Below are 19973 nucleotides of genomic sequence, written 5' to 3'. Positions count from 1 at the left end.
TTCACGAGTGGAGTCATGAGATCGAGAATGAATGTAAATTGTAAATCTCGTTGTGTAATCTTTTGACGAGGATTAGAAAAAAGATAGAAATTAAAGAACATAAAGAGAAAAGAAACATAAATCGAGAATATAAACGACATACGTATGAACGTTCATAGAATATAAACTTAAGAAATGAACTTTTTCTATCCTTCTTCTCTCTTTCTTTCCTTTTTTTCTTTCTTTTTCTTCTTTTTTTTCTCTCTTCGTTTTTTTTTCCCCCTTCATTTTTTACATTTTACATAACTTCTTTAATTATTCCTCGTAATTATTTTCTGATCGAATGATTACATTGTAAGAACGTGTGAATACTTCCTCTTTTCTCTCTCTTTCTATTTCCATCTATCTATCTATCTCTCTTTGGAGACGAATACGGTACAAAGTTGAATTCAAATAATGAAAATGATTTGGCAATTGCATTTCTCAGAAAGAATTTTATTTAAAATAATAATTATTGTTTAACGATACGCAAGAAACAAAGTAATGATACACACTTAAGAAAGAAAAGCGTGTACGTGTATTTGCGCGCGCGAAATAGAGAGAGAGAGAGAGAGAGAGAGAGAGAGAGAGAGAGAGAGAGAGAGAAGTAATTAAAAGAATCGATAAAAGAAAAAAGAAAATTAGAAAGCTGACTCACTCGGTTATCATTATTTTTATACTTATACACATAGAATGGTGAAAACTCGGGGATTAATTCTCTACATTGTCGCTGTCATCGTATCGGAACTATATATATATATCTCTCTCCCACTCTCTCTCTCTCTCTTCGAGAGAGATAGAGAGAGAGATATACCACGTGGTCAGACGCGATAAAATTCTCTACGATCGTACTCGTTCATAAACAGGCCGACCGACGAACTGTTCGGTTATCCTCTTTGTTTGCTCTTCTGCCTTCTCCTTTTCCCTTTCTCTTTGTTTTCAATTCTCCCCTCTCTCTTTCTCTCACTCACTCACTCACTCATTCTCTCTTTCTCTGTGATACAATTCTTCGTCGTCTTTTCTTACAGTCCCAGTGTTACTCTCTTCATCTCTCTATCTTTTTCTCTCTCTCTCTCTATTTTCTTAAGTGCATCCTTATTATTTTTTTTTTGTTTTGTTTCGCGCGTCTCAACAATTTGCTACATATTTCCTACTTCTGGATTTCTTTTTGGTTTGCAACGAAATTTATCGTCTCGAAGATTTCCATAATGACGTCAAATAATTTACGAACAGGTGAGTGATTTACTTTCTATCATTAAATTCGTTTAATTCTAAATGATATATACATATATATATATATATAATGTACTTTAGAAATAAGTTACTTTTATCGATGGATTTGTTGTTACTTCATAAATAATACAATGAATACGTAAGCACGTATATATGTATACTTTCATGTTAACGATTCGAAAGGAAACGCACGTTTACAAGGACAGTTCAATGGGTTTCGCCGATTATTTTTCTCTATCTATCTTATTACACATGATAACCTGTTCTCATACTAAGAGATACAGAAAAATAAAAAGAAAAAAAGAAAAAGAAAAAAGAAATGTATGGAAATATCGAACGTTACTCAATCGTCTATGTTTACACCAATCGATTATCGTAAGAATATTTATATACGACATACGTCATCGCATTGCGACGCATGGAAAATAATTGTACAATGCTTGGATTCTTTCCATGAAATGTTATTCTTAAAAAAAAAAAAAAAAAAAAAAAGAAAAAAAAAGAAAGAAAGAAAAGATTATCACTTTAAAAGTGAATTTAAAAGTAGGAAGAACATGTTTGATATCCTATGTCGATCCTATAAATCGTGATATTAGAATGCCATGTGTTTGTTCTTTCATGTAAACTCGTTCTTTTTTCATGTAAACAATATGCGTGTTAGTCATGTTAATTTAAAACTGACCTATAGAATGTAACCAAATGATTCTTGTTGACTTGTGACCGATAAAGATCATATGTCTGCAATCTCGATCTTGATCTTAGATATTAATTTAAATTCATTTATTCGTCTAGAAATTCATTATTCGTTTTTTCGTAGGATGATTTAATAAAAATTCGAGAAATAATGAGCTTTCTGTCATTAATTTTTCGTGTCAAATTTACATCTGTGTGCTGTTTTTTTGTCTTTTCTTTTTTTTCCTTTTTTTTTTTTCTTTGACGAAATTAGTAATGAAAATGATCTTTTCGATGAGAGACGATCATATTTAATGAAATAATTATTTCGGATGTGCCTTGTACATGAATCATGTCTTATATAGATGGATACGTAGGTGTAATAATTTTTTATTTGTTGTCAACGATTAAATTCAAATTTTTCAAATTTTTTACTTTCAACTAAATCGCGATTACGGAGCATTAATGATTTATAACTTGTAAACAGTTGAAAGATTCAGTGATGTATTATTGCCACGGTTACGTTCAATTGAATCCACTTGTTCATAATTAATATACGCGGGAAGATAAACTTTTGTCAGTTTTATTATTCGTGTAAACTTCCCTTTGAACGTTTTACTCGGCAATGTTATTAGACATAATTCAATATTTAATTATGCAGATCTATATTCGAAACGCTGTCATTCAAATTCTATAAAAATATTATCATTCATTTCTGATACGGGGGAAAAACAAAAGAAAAAAAAAAGAAAAAAAAAAACGAGGAGGAGTACTCTGTTTGATATTCTGGCGAATAGATCAACGCGATAAAAAAGAAAAGCTTTATAATCTCGTTTAAATAAGTACATTTTGACATTTAACGCACTATTTATTTTACGTAAAATTGAATGAGAAAAAAGGAAAAAAGGAAAAAGAATAGAAAAAATTATATGCATTTGTATTTAAAAGATTATAGACGTCGCACTACGATAATGACGATAGTGATATATAAATAATATTAAAAATAAAAACGGATGTTTACGATTTCCTTTTTTGCCTTATACTTTACAATTATGCGAACGTACCGATTATAATCTATTTTCGTACATTTATATTTCTTTTATTCTTTTCCTTATGAACACAATCTGCGTTACAAATTAGTTACCGTATCATGACAATACGATTTTATCCTTTTAAAAAATTGTTAAGTTATTAACAACTGAATTAAAATACTTAAAAAAATATATGGAATTTATTTTTCTAATTCTATAAATTGATAAAAATTTATCATTTCCTTTTAAACTACTTAAAGTTTATCAATATTTTTATATCACGTTTTGTTATTTCGCGATAATAAAAATAAGTGGTCTCGTTTAAAAATGTCAAACAATAATTACGAAGACCTTGAAATCTCTCCCACCAATTTTACTCATGTTAAAAATTTTTTATATCACGAACTCCAATGTTTTACGAATATTTTTTTTTTTTATTATTATTGTATATACTATTTAATATCATATTTATTATATTTACTATTTATTTATTATATTAATAACTACAATCCAATCGTGAGATATATTCGGATTTACATTTGACATTTTGTGTATTGATCAAGAAAAAAAAAAAAAAAAAGAAACATAAAGAAAAAGAATTGGTAGATATCGTTTTAAAAAAACATTTTTTATCAACTGTTACGAGGTCAAATTTAATCTCTTTTCTCTTTTATTTCCTTTTATATTTTTATTTATCAAAAGAATTTCAATGATCTTTATTTAATAATCGGAATTAATTTCTTACGTATGTAAGAAACCATGGCGTAAATTTGAATTCCTCTTGGAATTTAATTATGGAGTTATCGTTCCTATTAAGATCGAAAGACGCCATATATGTTGAAGAATAAAATAAAGAATGTCTTGATCTTCTTGGAAAATTGCGAACTAATGCAAATCTCTCATGGTCGAACGTTTTTATCCTTCGATTATTCATACATAATCACACATATACTTCTTTCATAATAAACGATCGGTATTGGCTTCGATCCAAATGAAAAAAGAAAGAAAAAAAAGAAAACCCGAATAAACTGATCGTTTGAAAGCTGACAATTCTTATAATATTATTATTATATTTATTCATTTATTTATTGTATTTTTTTTATTTATTAACAACATTTCCCTACTTTCTTAATTGATCGTTCAATCATTATTACGTACATATTTACTGCGAATTATCTTCGAATATATTTATATTCGAATGATCATCGATAGTGTTCTCTAGGTTTGTTTTTCTTTTTTTTTTTCTTTTTTTTTTTTTCTTTTTTTTTTTTTTTTAAGTATGAGACATTACGTATTAAAAAATTCAATCGATCTATGTGTTTCTCTATTTAATAATGTAAATAAAATAACGTTTGAAAATTCATTATTGCATATGTTATCATTTCGTACTTTAGAATCTTGAACTGTTCCTTTTCAATGAGTATTATATATGTACTGCTAATCATATGAGAAATTGTTTTTTATAAAGATTATCGATATATATATTGACCATCTGCAACCTTTAAACGGAAATTTCCATGGACTGAGTGAAGATAGAAAATTATTGATATTCGCAAAATAATTCTTGAACTTTCGATCTTATTAATCTCCATACACAAAGTTTATCAAATAGAACTAGAATATGGAAATATTACAAATTTTGTTACAAGTTCCAAGTTAAAAGTCATAAACCTTATAAATAAATATTTTCTATTCTTTTAAACATAAATTCATTAGTAAATATGTTTTCATAAGAAAGAAAAAAAGAAAAAAAAAGAAAAGAAAAAAATCATAAGATAAATATTTTTTACCATTTAAACACAAATCTATATGTAAGTATGTATGAACAAAATTATATTTTTCTTGTTCGTCTTATTAAAACGTACAAAACATAAAATATTGATTAGTGATAATCAATCATCGATTAGAATTAAACAAGATGCATTCGTTGTGTGTAATATTCTTATCTTTTTTCAAATTTATCAATACGATCTACTACTTTATCATATTTATTTCTTAATTTTCGAAGATAAGTATATTTTTTTTCAAATATCAAAATGAAATTTGCTTAACGATAAAAATAGGTGAAGAAGCCAAAAAAAAAAAAAAAAAAAAAAAAGAAAATGAGAAAAGGTTCATAAATACGCGTGTTTCGTTTAAACGAATTGAGAACTCGTCGTTCTGATCGATCTTAAAGTAGTTCGCAAATATTTACATACATAAGTACTTCGTTTTGTATTTAAACTCGACATTGATACGATAGCGTAACCACGAGTTGAAAGTCATTTGATCGACCTTAATAAGTTAAAAGGTGCTGTAAACGTGACTTGAATTTCGTTAAAACGAGTTGAGAAAAGTATTGAGTACTCTTTGTGCAACAATGTCAATACATAAATATATATATATATGTATGTATGTATATACATACATGTATATACAATAAATATTTATAAAAACAACGAGAGAAAATAATATGATAAATGAATGATAATAAATGATGATAAGAGATACAATTAAGAATAATATTTTGAAGAATTAAGTAAACGAGATTATTTTTGTTAGATGAGAGGTCAAAGGTCATCTCTCTTTCTCTCTCTCTCTCTCTCTCTCTCTCTCGGTTGGGGATTAAATTCTATATGCGATTTCTAATCTAACGCAAATCAGCACAAGTTAGACACGTATACGTAGCAACTTGGACACAGGTAACAAGAGAACGAGGCCGTTTATCCGTCTAACGGGCAGATTACATGCGACTAATTGCCGCATAATCTCTCTGATGGCGTTCTCGCGAAATTAACCGATTCTATGTGGATCGAAGATTAAAGGGGCTTCGTTAGATAACGCATCAAAGACGATCGAAGATCCTTAGAGAAACAATCGTATCGTTTATAATATATCGATCTATAAAAAAAAAAATCATTATCATTCTTTTTCTTATTTTTATTCTTTATTTTTTTTCCTTTTTATATTTACATTTCACTTAATCCTTTACAATTATTTTCTAACGTGTCAAACTTCGTTAGATCGTCTCAAATGTCTTCTTCTATTTATATATATATATATATATATATATATATATATATATATATATATTTTTTTTTTCTTTTTTTTTTTTTTTTTGTTTTTATTTATCCATCTCACGCGTTTCTTCGTATTGTATGCAAATACGTCGGAGTAAAAAGAAAAAGAAAAAAAAAAAAAAAAAACAGTATTAGAAAAAAAGAAAAATCATAAAAATTGCTTTAAACAATATTCCAGAGTATATGATTTACGGCGAACAATTTGCATCCTAAAACAGTTTTGCAGAGAGAGAGAGAGAGAGAGAGAGAGAGAGAGAGAGAGAAAGAGAAAAAAGAGACAAGAAAATAAACATACAGCTCTTCGATTTGAATTTTAAAACAAGTTCGTTCGAGATGAAGTATACAAGGTATTCCAATACTCTTACGGGGATTTATCTCACGAACGCAAATTATAGTAATTTCGAATGTGAGATAGAACAAAATCGATCGATCGTTTTGTTTCATTTCGTTTCTACGTTCTTCGTTATATAACATCAACGAAGTTTTTAAGTAACACTATCAGCGAACAAACGAATGAATTAATTTAATCTTGTCGATAAAATGTATTCTTTGATTATTAATCCTCGTCAGAGATACCCCGTTGTTAATGTATAATAAACGTATGATATATATATATATATATATAAAAATGAATAATATCTTTTCTTTTTATTATTTTTTTTTTTACTTTATTATTTTACGATACAAAAATATCAAATTCTTTTCCTCTGATATTTTTAAATTGAAAACGCTCGATGTGTAGATCGTTATATAAATTTATTATATCAGAGAATAGAAGAAATACTTTTGTTAATCTTTTAATATCATTAGATTTTTATCACGCGCGATTACGCACGATTATTTATACGAAATCAAAGTGAAGTATATATAGCGCGGAAGGTCAAACTTTACTCTTGGAAACAACGGTATTGAGTGAGACACATACGATGAGGGAAGGGGAAAAAGAAAAAGAAAAAAAAAATAGGATGTGCGAATCGTTTCATTCACGAGAAAAATTATTAACAAAAATAATAATTTTTTTTTTCTTCTTTTTTTTTTTTTTTTTTTTTTTTTCTTCGAAGAAGAAGAGAGAAGAAAAGATATCCTTGTAGTTTCAGTATTTGAATTTGAATGAACGAAAGAGGATACGGTCATTTCGCTTAATTGTTTAACTATATTTCTAAGGTTAAACGCTAGACAGGGTAATTCCCGCATCACGTAAGCATATAAACAATCGATATATCGAAAGATAGAATGGAAATATTTGGTTAATAGTATATTACGTAATAAAACAAAGAAGATCGCTTTTGATGAACATACACGAGCGTGAAATTTAATGGGAGGAAGAAAGAGAAAAAAAAGGAAGCGGAAAAATAAGAAAAGAAAAAGACAAGAAAATGAGTTGTTGGAAGGAAAGGAAGAAGAAGAAAAAGAAGAAGAAGAAAAAAGAAACGACTAACACGAGAAGAAGAAGAAGAAGGAAAAAAAGAAAGAAGAAAAAGAAGCTTAATTAAATCACTTACATATAATACAAAATATACAGGGTATACCTAAGCTTTTAGGGTGAAAACTATCGTTTCGATTGTATTTGATTTTTACACGTGAGAACGATAAATGAAAAAAAACAAGAACACGTTTGTATAATATTTGACCCCAACGCTTGACCCCATTTGACCTTGTTCTCCAATTATAAGGAATTTTATTTAGGAATAATTTTATAAATAGTTGAAATTAGTTGTGTTAAATTTTCGCCCTAAAGCTATTTACAAACATAACTCAATATCTGAGATTGAATCAATGGATTATTGCTTTAATGGATTATTGGCGGTTGGGGAGGGGGAGAGTGGGATTATTTGAAATCCATCGTATGCAGAAGGTTCGTTGACAATATCGAAATAGTTTGCAAGAGAATTGAACAGGGAAAATTTAGAAAATTCGAATACTATCCAGAGAGAAATTGAGAATGATGATCAATGATAAGAATTATTAAAATTTTTAAAAATATAAAAATATTTTCAAAGTTTGTATTTTAGATGCAGGGAGAAGATCATTTCGAACATTATTATTTTGAAGATGATAAATAGATATGGAATATGTTAGAAGAAAAAAAATGTCTCTATAACTTGTGAAAAAATTCGTAGAATTGAATGGGGAAATTAAGTTTATAAAAACTTTTCTTTTATCATTTTCACGTTGAAAATCCATTGCCAGAGCTACGTGATAAATAAGTTTTAAATTGCTCGTAAAATGATCGAACACATGTAATTGAAAACGATTAATATCGAAGGCACGCATTTTTACGGAAATTTTATTGATGATTAAGTAATAATCTTCGTTATTTGATGATCACTTTAGGATATTGACGATAATAAACTTGTTCGTTAAATGGCACTTATTATATGCAGTTTTTAATTATGAATAAATTCTAGCCTTTTCCTTATTTTTTTTTTTCTGCTTTCGAGATTATCCATAAATATCATTATATTCGTTTCTTAGACGAGTAACGTGAAAATAAATTTGTCGAAGGTAACAATAATTTATTATTATCAAAACTCTTTATGTTTAATCTATTCGAATTTATTTCAAATCTTAATTCTAATATAAAAAAAAAAAAAAAAGATTTTTTGTTTATCGTCGTTGTAATACATATAAATATATACAAGTGAATAATATACAATAGAAGAAGAAACAAAAAACAAAAAAAAAAAAAAAAAAAAAAAAAAAAAAAATTTCATTTAGTCATATAAATTTCACGATGAAAAAGAATTTGATAATACTCGAATGAGATGGCGATCGATCAAATAGCTATTTGTTAAACAAAGAAAAGATATAATAAAAAGGGAGATAGATCGTTTATAATTATTTCGATTGTTCTAATTGTTTCGTAATCTAGTAAACCGTAATACAGATTCGATAGTTAACGCCTCTTGGGAACATGGCATAATAACGTTGCGTGCATATCACGTAGTTTGATAGTCATACGTCAACTATAATAAGGTCACGTACATAATCCAGAAATGTTCTAGGACGTACATATATAGCCGTATTCAAATGATTTAAAAAAAAAAAAAAAAAAAAAATAATAATTTCAAATATCGATTCGATGTAAATTCAATTGAATAGGGTTAAGGAATTGCCAATTGAACAGTGACTAATTAATAACTTGACCTGGAATAATAATCGAATATAACATTTAATCGACGATTTCGATATTTACCGACGATTTACTATCGAGCTTCGATATCAGAAATATATTATAGAAATGTTCTCGTGATAGTTAGAGAATATTAGTAACAGAATATTAATTGCAATGGGATAGCATTGCTTGCATTCTCACAAAACCAAATGAATATGCAAAAGTGGAGATATATCAGTAAATGAGGATATTATTCAGCCAAAGTAATCAATAACATGATTGTTGGAGATCTTTCGGCGAACACTATGATTATAAATATTGAACATCGATCATTAAGTATATTCATTTATAAATAAATATATATATATATATTCATTTTATTTATAAATATATTCCTTGTGACTTTGATAAAACTTCGTGGCCATTGAAATTTAAAGAAACATAAAGAGAAACCGAAAGAATTTTTAATCTCAGTATCATGAGACATGATTCGTCATGATTTATATTGGATAAGAGTTTGATTATTTCTTCTTTTTTTTTTTTTTTTTTTCTAAATGCAAATTTTCTCATTGAACTAATCGAAAAGAAAAACGACAAAAAAAGAGGAAGAAGAAAAATCGATAATCGAATTCCACGAGTAAATTGTCTTTAAACGGCTTTGACAATGAAAAGGGTAGAAATAAATACGGGACTGTTCTTTAAAGTTTTCTTACCTTTAATTTTCTTTCTTGGACCTTTTCGACCTCCCCCGTTTTCTCTTTCCTCCTCTCTCTCTCTCTCTCTCTCTCTTCCTCTTTTTTCCCACTTTACTTTCCCCTTTCTTGCATCAAAGCAAAGTGTAAAAGTTCTTTCTCGGAGAATACAGTCGAGTAGCTCCTTTCTCGATGCTATCCTTCGACTACAAGTAGAGGTAATTACCTGCCATAATTATCCTTGTTGCTCGAGTTGGATGGTTCGACGTCCCTAATGTCGTTCACCCTCTATTTCTCTCTCTCTCTCTCTCTCCCTCTTTTCATCTCACGTAATACGCAAGTGCGTTTGTGACTTTGATGTTGACACACCGGAAAACTCAAATCAGCGTTAGCGTACCAGTATATATCATCCTTGGAAATATTTCTTTTATGCTTTTGATATTTCAATGGGTCGATAATTATGTATTAACTCTGTAAAGTAAAAAAAAAAAAAAAGATGACAAAAAAGATATAATACTCTGTAACATACTCTGATACATATTTTTTTTCAACCCCCCCCCCCCCGTTTTTTACGTTTATTAACTAATTTGTTTCTTTCAAATCAAAGAAGTTGCAATATGTAGAAAAAAAAAGGAACAAAAGAAAAAAGAAAAGGAATAGAAAAATATATAGTAAATTTCTAAAGAAACTCATTTACATATATCAATAATATTTTTTTCGAGAAGAAATATGAGGACACGTTAAAAAATTTCAAATGTAAATATTTCATAAGTGATAATTCGATAATGTAAACTGATAATGTCATTTCCTTGAAGAAGATACGTATACTTGAGTCATATACGTGTTAAAAAATTTTAATGTAGATATTTCGAAACATCTTCGTCGTATTCAGGATCATATGAATTACATTAGAATTTATCTGTCAATTGTTATAATTTACTAATTATCAATCACTAATGTGGAGGCACGAGACTCTTTACAAATTTATTCCCGTGTACTATTCTTATATTTACGATTTATAATACAACAATGATAAAGAGTGATAATATTATCGTTGAAAAAACATTTACAATTATTATTATTACTTTATATATATATATATAATATATATAAAAAAAGGTGTCGATAAGATTTAAAAGAGAGGAACATATTTTTTTGTTAGATTATTAATACTTTATATCAAAAAGGATGATCGTAAATACTAGAATGACTTCCAAATATCTGTCTGAACGAAGAAATTCTAATTCAAACTTAATATCGAGATTGGTTTGGTAGTAGCTTTCCTGTTTTCTCATACATACGTCAGATACTCGTAATTCTACACATTTAGTTACACCAGACATTGGTATTACATACGCGTTTGTATAAATACATATATATGTATACCATCCATGTTTGAGAGAGATAAAGGTAGGAATAGAGATAGAGATAGAGATAGAGATAGAGATAGAGATATATACATTAGTTACGTGTATGTTTCGATGTACTGTACTTCAACAAAGTTATTCCATCGATAGTAGTCGGTGAGCGTACAACAACCTGAGAATCTCTGATAAAACGTTGAAGATGTCCTGGCGTCGGGGTAAGACAAAGATCCTTATCAGTTCAATTTTGATCTTATCGTTTTATATGCTAACAGAAAATAACATAATATTTTGGATATTAATATATGATAAGTCAAATTGATTAAATTTATTTTGGAAAGTTTTTACTTTTTCTTATATTTAAATATCAAAGAACACGATCGAGTCCTCAATTTTTATATTGATAATAAATTTCTTTAATTTTCGTTATTTCATTTATATGTCGTTGGTTGACGTCTCCATTTATAAACTCTACGATGTTCATTTGATTTTATATTACGGGGGTTAATTTTTTTTAAAAATTATTTACATTATTTCATCACGTTTCTTCACTTTTTCTTTTACGAAATTAATCGATTTGTCAAGTGTGAGCGACTCGTACGTCCTTCTTTTTATTATTATTTATTTATTTATTTTTATTTTTATTTTTTTCTCTCTCTCTCTCTCTTATTCATTCCTCTCGACTCTTTGGCGTGAAAACTTTTTCTATGACGAGTTTACATAGAATCTCAAACGTAATAACATTGTCTGTCATTTGTGAATATTCCAACGCGAAATAATGTCGTACGAATTATGTTAATCTCTTCGTAACGAGCCCACATTTGTTTCAGCTTCAATACTAAATCGTACGATGGAATTAATTTTGAATATATTATGAATATATTATTCCTTGCTTGTTGGTCACCTTTACGAACGGATTTATTGCTAAAGAAAATTCGATGTTAATCTACGAATAAAAATGTATATATGCGTTATATGTTCATCTTGAAATTATATATTTCATAATTCGTTCGTATTATGATATATTATGTCGATAAAAAGGATATGGAAATATATTAAAATATGATGATAATGGAGACGTTTTTTTTTCTTTTTTCTTTCTCTTTTTTTTTTTTTTTTTTTTTTAATGTAAGAATATGATCACACATCAGAAATACATATGTGGAAGTTTATCAAAAATGATAATGAGTTATTATTATCATAAGTATGTACATATATATATACGATGTTAAATTCGTTGTGGAAAATCAACATTTAAATAATCGTTAATGAGATTAAATCTCGTTGTCTATACATTGAATTATAATATAATATAAGTAACAAATATTCCTTTACGAAAATTTCTCATTTAATCTTTTAATATCAAATATAAAAAGACACCTGTATCAATAAGCATTATATTTTCATAACGCTTACGTAAGTATTATAAACTCGCGATTATCACACTTGATAAAAAGTAATTCTTCTCTTTTTTTCTTTTTTTTTTTTTTTTCTTTTTCTTTTATTTGGTTTTATCGAGCCTGTATTAAATGAAAAGAAAGGTGTTAGTAATACATCTATGGTTTCGATAAATTTTAGAATAATACATTTATGGTTTCGATAAATTTTAGAATAATACATTTATGGTTTCGACAAATTTTAGAATAATATCATTTATGATTTCGACAGATTTTAGAAAGTTGATTCAAGAGGAGGGTTCTGTTAAAAAAACTATCATCACTGGATTAGCCGAGATGATGGGTACATCGATATTGTTGTTCCTTGGATGCATGGGATGTGTTAGCGGTCTTGGTGTCATCCCACCTCATTTACAGATCACATTAAATTTTGGCCTAAGCGTTATGATCGTTATACAGGTCTGTACACATAGTTTGTATATTTTTATTAAAAATACTTTTAGAAGATCTAATATTATGTATTAATCTTTTTTTTTTCTTTTCTTTTTTTTTCTTTTTTTTTTTTTTTTTTGTTTCAATCGAAATTATTAATCGATAAATAATTAATTAATTATGAACATAATTAACGAATACGAGTAAACGTTTTGGTTAATATTATCTTTGACGTTCGTGAAAATATCAAATTATTTAGAAATTGATGAAAGCGAAAATGAATTTCGTAGAATTCATAATAGAATTCATTCTATTTCTCGAAAATTCGAATAATTGTTTTACTCGTATCAAATGTAATTAACGTTTTTCACATGATTATAATAAATTAATATATCGTTTATAAATCGTAATAATAAAAAAAGACATTTATAATGAGCGTTCCTTTCGTAGAGTCAAAAAAATTTTTGTTTTCTTTCTCAAGTCAGTCGTATATTTAAAAAACATTTTAATTACCGTTCCTCTTTAATCCGGTTTCTTTATTATAGAGCCATTCGTTGAACAAAGTGTATTGTTGTGGTTTTAACTAAAAAAAAAAAAAAAAAAAAAAATAAAGAAAATTTCGTTCCTTTTCCCTAACACACACAAACACATACACACAGAGAATTCTGTCACATTGTTTTACCTTACACTCGTTACACACAAAAGTTAATTCTCTCTCTCTTATTCTCTCGTCTTTCTTTTCACAGTGCTTTGGACACATTAGTGAAGCTCACGTTAATCCCGCCATCACAGTCGGTTCAGTGGTACTCGGCAAGAAAACTATCCCAGAGGCCTTGGTTTATTTGTTGGCTCAAACGTTAGGCGCCGTCTCGGGTTATGGCATGTTAAGGGTCAGTATTGAAAATGTTATTTAAAGAAACGAAAAAAAAAAAAAAAAAAGAAAAAAAAAAGAAATGTAAATAAAATGTAAAATGTAAACGTAAATGTAAATGTAAAAGTACTTTGAACAAAATTTTTTTCACGTTGGATTATAATAACGGGATATATTTCTTAATTATGTTAATGGAGAAATTGGATATCAGATGGTTTATATCGAATTTTATTCGAAAAATTAACTTTATCTTTTTTTTTCTTTTTTCTTTTTCTTTTGTATTTTTTGTTTTTTTTTTTTCGTTTCTTTTTCAGTCGGAAGAAATTTAAGTTTCTGAATAATTTACTAATTTTATAAGTTATGAAGTAATGAATTTTTTTTTAATTTGATATAAATTTGATGCTTGTATTAAATTGTTTTTTTGTTTTTTTTTAATTAAGAGAGAAATTAAAATTTTTGAATAATTTATTTATTTGATAATCTATAAGCAATTAAAAATTGTTAAGATACAATGTAAATTTGAATTATATTAATTTTTCTCGCTTTTTCTTATTTCTATCTATTTCTTTATTTATCTCCGTCTCTTTCTCTCTCTCTCTCTCTCTCTCTCTCTCTCTCTCTGTATTTTGAAAAATATCTTTCTAATACTTTGATCTCGTAATCAACGTTACAAAGCAAAATAACGATATTACCGAAAGATCTTTCTCTAATCTTTTGTGATAATAAGAAAAAAGAAGTAACGAAAGAAAAAAAAGATCAAACAAAAAAATAAAGCTTCGATAAAATTCGTTCAAAATGCGAGAAGGATAAGGAATATCGCGATATTGCTTTTTTTCTTTTCTTTTTCTTTTTTATGTTTACTTCTTCAAAATAACGAACAGACCGAAATACATTATTATACATTGGAAATATCGGAGTCACGTTTAATTCTTAATCACAAAATTTTCAGATCAAAGAACAAATCGTTGGACTTGCTTCGACATTTTAAGTTACGATGATTGCGATTTCGACGCGTAGACGCGTGGTCGCTGTAAAATAATAATAATAATAAAAAAAAAAAAAAAAAAAAAAAAAAAAGAAGAAGAAACGAAGGAAAAAAAAATAAATATTCCTCTTTCTTCTAAAAATTTTTATTTTTAAATCCTTTTTCTCGTTTTTCATACAAACAAACTAATAAGTCAAAAGACAAATGAAAATGATAGATGTGATCGGGAAGGATAAATCTTCGAATAATAAAAAATATGAAAATGAAAAAGAAGAAAGACTTATAAGGAAGACAAGAAATCATAAAGGATGAGACTAGTTAATTCTGTGACGTGAAGCAAGGAAACATAAAAAAGGAAAAGAAAAAAAAAATAAATTCTTTCCTCCGGCTATATTCTTCAAGTGATTGAGCAACTGTTTATAATTAGGCAAGCGATTGAGATGGATGAGGACGGGGGAGGGGGAGATAGTATGGAGAGGCGAGAGGGAAGAGAGAAAGAGAAGGAGGACAGATAAATAGTATTCAGTGTGCTATCCAGATAAAGAATCTCCAGGATGGAATTTTTCCATTGTAATAGACACGATAGTTTACAAGACATTCATGATTCAGAATGCACAATTAACATGAATCGATCTCTGAAGAAAAAAAAAAAAAAAGAAAAAGAAAGCAATCACGAACAAATCGTACTCATTGGCAATCAAAATGTTCGATCAATGATAATGTTTCTCATAGACAAACGTTCCATGAACGTTCTATGAATGATAAGTATGTAACTCGAGAGGCCTTGATTCGATGAATGTGTAACGTTAAGATCGACAATGAATAATTGTCGCAAGTGCGTAACAAAATTGAATAGAAAATCTTTTATAAAAAAATATTCGTCGTGCGAATGAAAGGGAAGATGAAAAATTGTTACCCTTTGATTGTAATCTTTTCTTCGATTATTTTCTTCAAGCGACATTAATATTTTTAATGAAATTTATATATATATGTAGATCTTGTTTTTACCGATACATTGGGTCCAAATTTTTAATAACAATTTAAGATAACAAATATAAATAAAATGTATAAATGAAATATATCGAAAATTGAAAATCGTGTTTTATATAAATTTGCAGGTGGTTACACCTAAGGAGAACTTAACATTAGGAGGATTAGATGATGCCGACAAATTATGCGTCACCGATTTACACCCAAATGTATCAGCAATTCAAGGACTTTTAATCGAAAGTTTATCTACTTCGGTTTTGATGTTGGTCACCTGTGCACTTTGGGATTCGAGAAACGCAAAGAATACGGATTCTGTGCCATTAAAGTTTGGTTTTACGGTTGCAACTTTAGCCACAGCATTTGGCCCTTATACTGGTTGCAGTATGAATCCAGTCAGATCGTTGGGACCAGCTATTTGGAACAATCAATGGAATCATCATTGGATATATTGGTTTGGTCCAATCGGAGGTGCTTTATTAACTTCGATATCTTATCGCATGATTTTTGGTGTTCGACATTCAATGGAAGAGGAAAATATACCTGAAAGAGTAGCTCTTAATAGCATCGACATTTCTCAAAAAACAGAAATTAAAGAGGTTAGTAAAATTAATGTATAACTTTTTAATTAACGTATAACTATTTAATGAAAGTTTGATATATATATATATATATCGAGTTAAAAAATCTTCGATAACGACGGACGAGTCTAAAAGTATTAAAGATAGAACGTTTGATAAAAACGTTCGACTGTCGATAGAACTGATCGTTCTCAAACAAGATAATCGATCGACTTTAATTCACTATTAGCTTCGACTAAACTGTTTAATTAGATTCGTTTACAATGTTATCTTGATCCAGATAAACTGATCTACTTATTGCCAGTTGAATGTTGTAAGACAGTTAGTTGAATTTTACCGGTTAACAATTCATTGGAACTATGATAATAATACGCTATAATTCAATTTAGTTATATCAAATTCAATTGAAGATTGAAGATAGAGAAGTATTCTTAAGGATGAATGAATCGATTTAAAACGAATTCAAATGAATTCGATGAAAAATATTAATGATGGGAATGCCATTATAATAAAATTTCTTACGATAAAATGATTCATTTTTAAAGCTTTAATTTTAAAATCCTTTGATAATCAGATTAATAAGAAACGTACGATCGATACGGTATACGGATTAGATGCATATCGAATTTAGGGTTATTCATGAGCGTGTATTTACGATACTTGGCACGTATGTATAAGAAAACCGTGATATCGCTTTAATACGAACCAAGAAAAATTTTACACACGTACGACGATGAAATTCACGTTCATCGCGTCTGTTAGATACCAAAAAGGTTTTCTTCGGGCAAAATCTGAACGTCGATGCGATATCTTACCTGTTAAAAAGAAAGAAAGAAAGAAAAAGAAAAAAAAACAAAAAGGAAAAGAACGAAAAATAAAAATCGATCGGACTATTAAAAAAGTAATAAGGGAAGGGAACGAAAGAAAAAGAAAATAAAGGGAGGGAAAGAAAAAAAAAAAAAGAAAAAGGACTCTCGCGAAAAAATTCAAAAAGATATCTAACCTCGTCCTCTCGATATTTCTTATTAACAAGACTTTTATCTACTAGCGTTGTATTTAAATATCTTTTATCTTTAAGAGACCTTAAACGAGCCTTTAAAATACGCGAGAAACGTGAGTTTTATCGTGTAAACCGTATTCACGGTTTCACATGCATCATAGTTTTTTTTCTTTCTTTTTTTTTCTTTTCTTTTTTTTTTTTTTTTTGCATAGAACAGATTATCTCTCGTATAAAGGCCGATTTTAAAGGACGATGATAAATCGTAACTCTTAGGGTTACCTCGAACTCTAAGTTCACCGAAACTGGTTTTATGGGACGTTACGTGAGAACTGGATTTAACATTTGCGAAACTTACACTCTGCTAGTGGATACACTTTTCATAGGATATAAAAGCAATAGCAAATCATTGTTATCTCTTTCTACGTGTTAGATCCTTTTTAATCTAACATTTGTAAATGTCATCCAAATATTTTATTATTATTTCTTTCCTTTCTTTGGATTATCTATTCAATTTTTTCAATTAAATTTATTGAAAAGATGATTAATTATCGAAGAATGAACAACGCAAAATGGATTTGAACGATTAACATTAATTTTTTGCAATTTTTTTCGAATCCTTTAACGTCGTTGAAGAACAATGAATAACTTATTTTTAAGTTAATTGAAAAGTTTTCATATTGACTTTGATATAATACTCTGATATATTTGTATTTTGTAAATCTTATTTTAATTTTCGTTTGATAACGACATATTCATATCGCATTTAATTCATATCCTGAAAGTTGATATTTTCTAAATATAAATTATAATTAATACAGCATAACGATATAATTCTATTAAATTATATTACAAGTTTCGCATTAGATAATTGTGTTTTATAATTTGACGCTTAAAAAAATGTTATTTATTAAAGAGTTAAATGTTATAACATTCTATAATATTTGCTTGGTTGTATTTACATTCTATATATATTTCGAACGAAACGTTATATCGACATTACTCTGCGTAACGTAAAATAGACATGACTGATGAAATTTAATATCGGTACAAGATTAAATATTAGTAGATTAATTATTAATGTATTAATATTATATGTAACTGTTATTTTCCAATCAGAAATTATATACAATTGAAATTACTCATGGATCTTCTTAAAATCTCGAGTTAATTTTCGATATAAATTTTAAGTAAATATGCTCAACTATTCAGCCTGTAAAATTAGTACGTGCTTGTGTGTGTGTGTGCGTGTGTGTGTGTGTGTGTGTGTGTGTACACCCACATGCTCTCACACTAATGCGTATAAATATATAATCATAAAGATTATGTATAAATTCTAGTAAGAAAATTAGCAATCTTTAAGACAGATAAAGATCCTTCGTCAAGGCCACAAATTTTAATTTTTATCTATTCATCCATCTTTGATTATTTCTGTACGAAATTAAAAAAAAAAAAAAGAAGAAAAAAGAGAAAAAGAAAAAGAAATTCATCATGCCAGCCGGATGTTTATGATATATATGCCTGATATTATTTTAAATATTCCTAAGATGTTGACATTCTTTTTCTTGCGAATGTAATTTTTTTTTTGTTTTTCAATATCCTTAGATATATTTTAAATATCTTTAAATATTTTTTCAAATATCATTTTTAACAAAAATCGACATTTCATAGTTCGAAATTAGATCGAATCGAAATTACTTGTTAATCCACGTTTCAAGTAATATTATTTTTGTTATAAATTTCAACTCAATCTATTCAGCCATTTAAACGTAGATACATACATACATACAGACATACATATATACAAAAATTTCGATATGAAATGTACAAATTCGAACGAATTTTTCAATTATCGAAATATCCAATAATTCTAAAGATAATACAGTTCGTATCACTTATCTTTATATTGAGAGAAGAAAAAATTCCCTATGATCGTGCATGAAAAAAATATTTAGAATTTTAGCAATTTTTATTTACTTTTTGTTTCGCATTAAATAATTAAATAGTTCGATATTTAATTCTGACAATAAGTGACTTTTATAACATTTGAATGACATAATTCTAGATAGTAGAATGATCGAAAGTTAGTCTAATCACATTTACATTTTAATCTATAACAAAGTATTATTTACAACAATTGAACGATTATAAACTTTAATGTCTTTGCTTTGTTACAGCAACCTTGACTTTACTCCCTGGAATAAACTCTCATGGAAATTGGCCAAACTACTATCGTCCGCCATTTTGAACGACGTCCTTTTTGAGATTCTCGAATGTGTAATGTTCAAAAGACAACAGGGAAATGCCAGGAAAGTTAGCAACGAGATGGGACGGTCTGTTCAATAGTCACTGGCCTACTAACAAAGTAACAACGTTAAAGAAGGGATGATAAAACTTAGAAGTCTCAATAATTGTTGGAAATAAGTTATTCAATTGTAATAATCATACGATATCTAATACTCGTAAGTCGTTTTGACTTGCGTGGACTGACGAAAAATCATTTTTCATAACGAGTTTATGGAATCTTTTTTTTTTTTTT

At 27.9% G+C, this 19973-nt stretch overlaps 1 protein-coding gene and 1 long non-coding RNA gene across 4 annotated transcripts in view; one reads left to right on the top strand and one right to left on the bottom strand.

Annotated features, from left to right (window-relative positions):
• The window catches only part of LOC124949944, a 30503-nt gene that overhangs the window by 5197 nt on the left and 5333 nt on the right, over positions 1–19973 (bottom strand). Inside the window, exons 2-4 of one of the 2 annotated variants that reach the window (XR_007101213.1) lie at positions 11714–12130; positions 11281–11452; positions 10047–10291 (exon numbers count right to left, since the gene is read on the bottom strand). This is a non-coding gene — a long non-coding RNA (uncharacterized LOC124949944). The remainder of the gene's footprint in view (positions 1–10046; positions 10292–11280; positions 11453–11713; positions 12131–19973) is intronic. The other variant, XR_007101212.1, reaches the window with a different exon arrangement.
• Positions 891–19950, top strand: LOC124949939 (aquaporin-like). Of its 2 annotated transcripts, none has more exons than XM_047495854.1 (5): positions 891–1251; positions 12853–13040; positions 13760–13903; positions 15988–16455; positions 19612–19950. In XM_047495854.1, the coding sequence occupies exons 1-5, from the start codon at positions 1227–1229 to the stop codon at positions 19618–19620; spliced, it is 834 nt and encodes a 277-aa protein (XP_047351810.1). In that variant the 5' UTR covers positions 891–1226; the 3' UTR covers positions 19621–19950. The 2 variants fall into 2 exon arrangements, with proteins under 2 accessions (XP_047351810.1, XP_047351811.1); XM_047495855.1 differs by lacking the exon at positions 891–1251 and adding an exon at positions 11275–11402.

The sequence above is a fragment of the Vespa velutina genome, chromosome 6, assembly GCF_912470025.1.
Source record: "Vespa velutina chromosome 6, iVesVel2.1, whole genome shotgun sequence".
NCBI lineage: Eukaryota > Metazoa > Arthropoda > Insecta > Hymenoptera > Vespidae > Vespa > Vespa velutina.
This window is presented reverse-complemented; position numbering and strand designations above follow the sequence as displayed.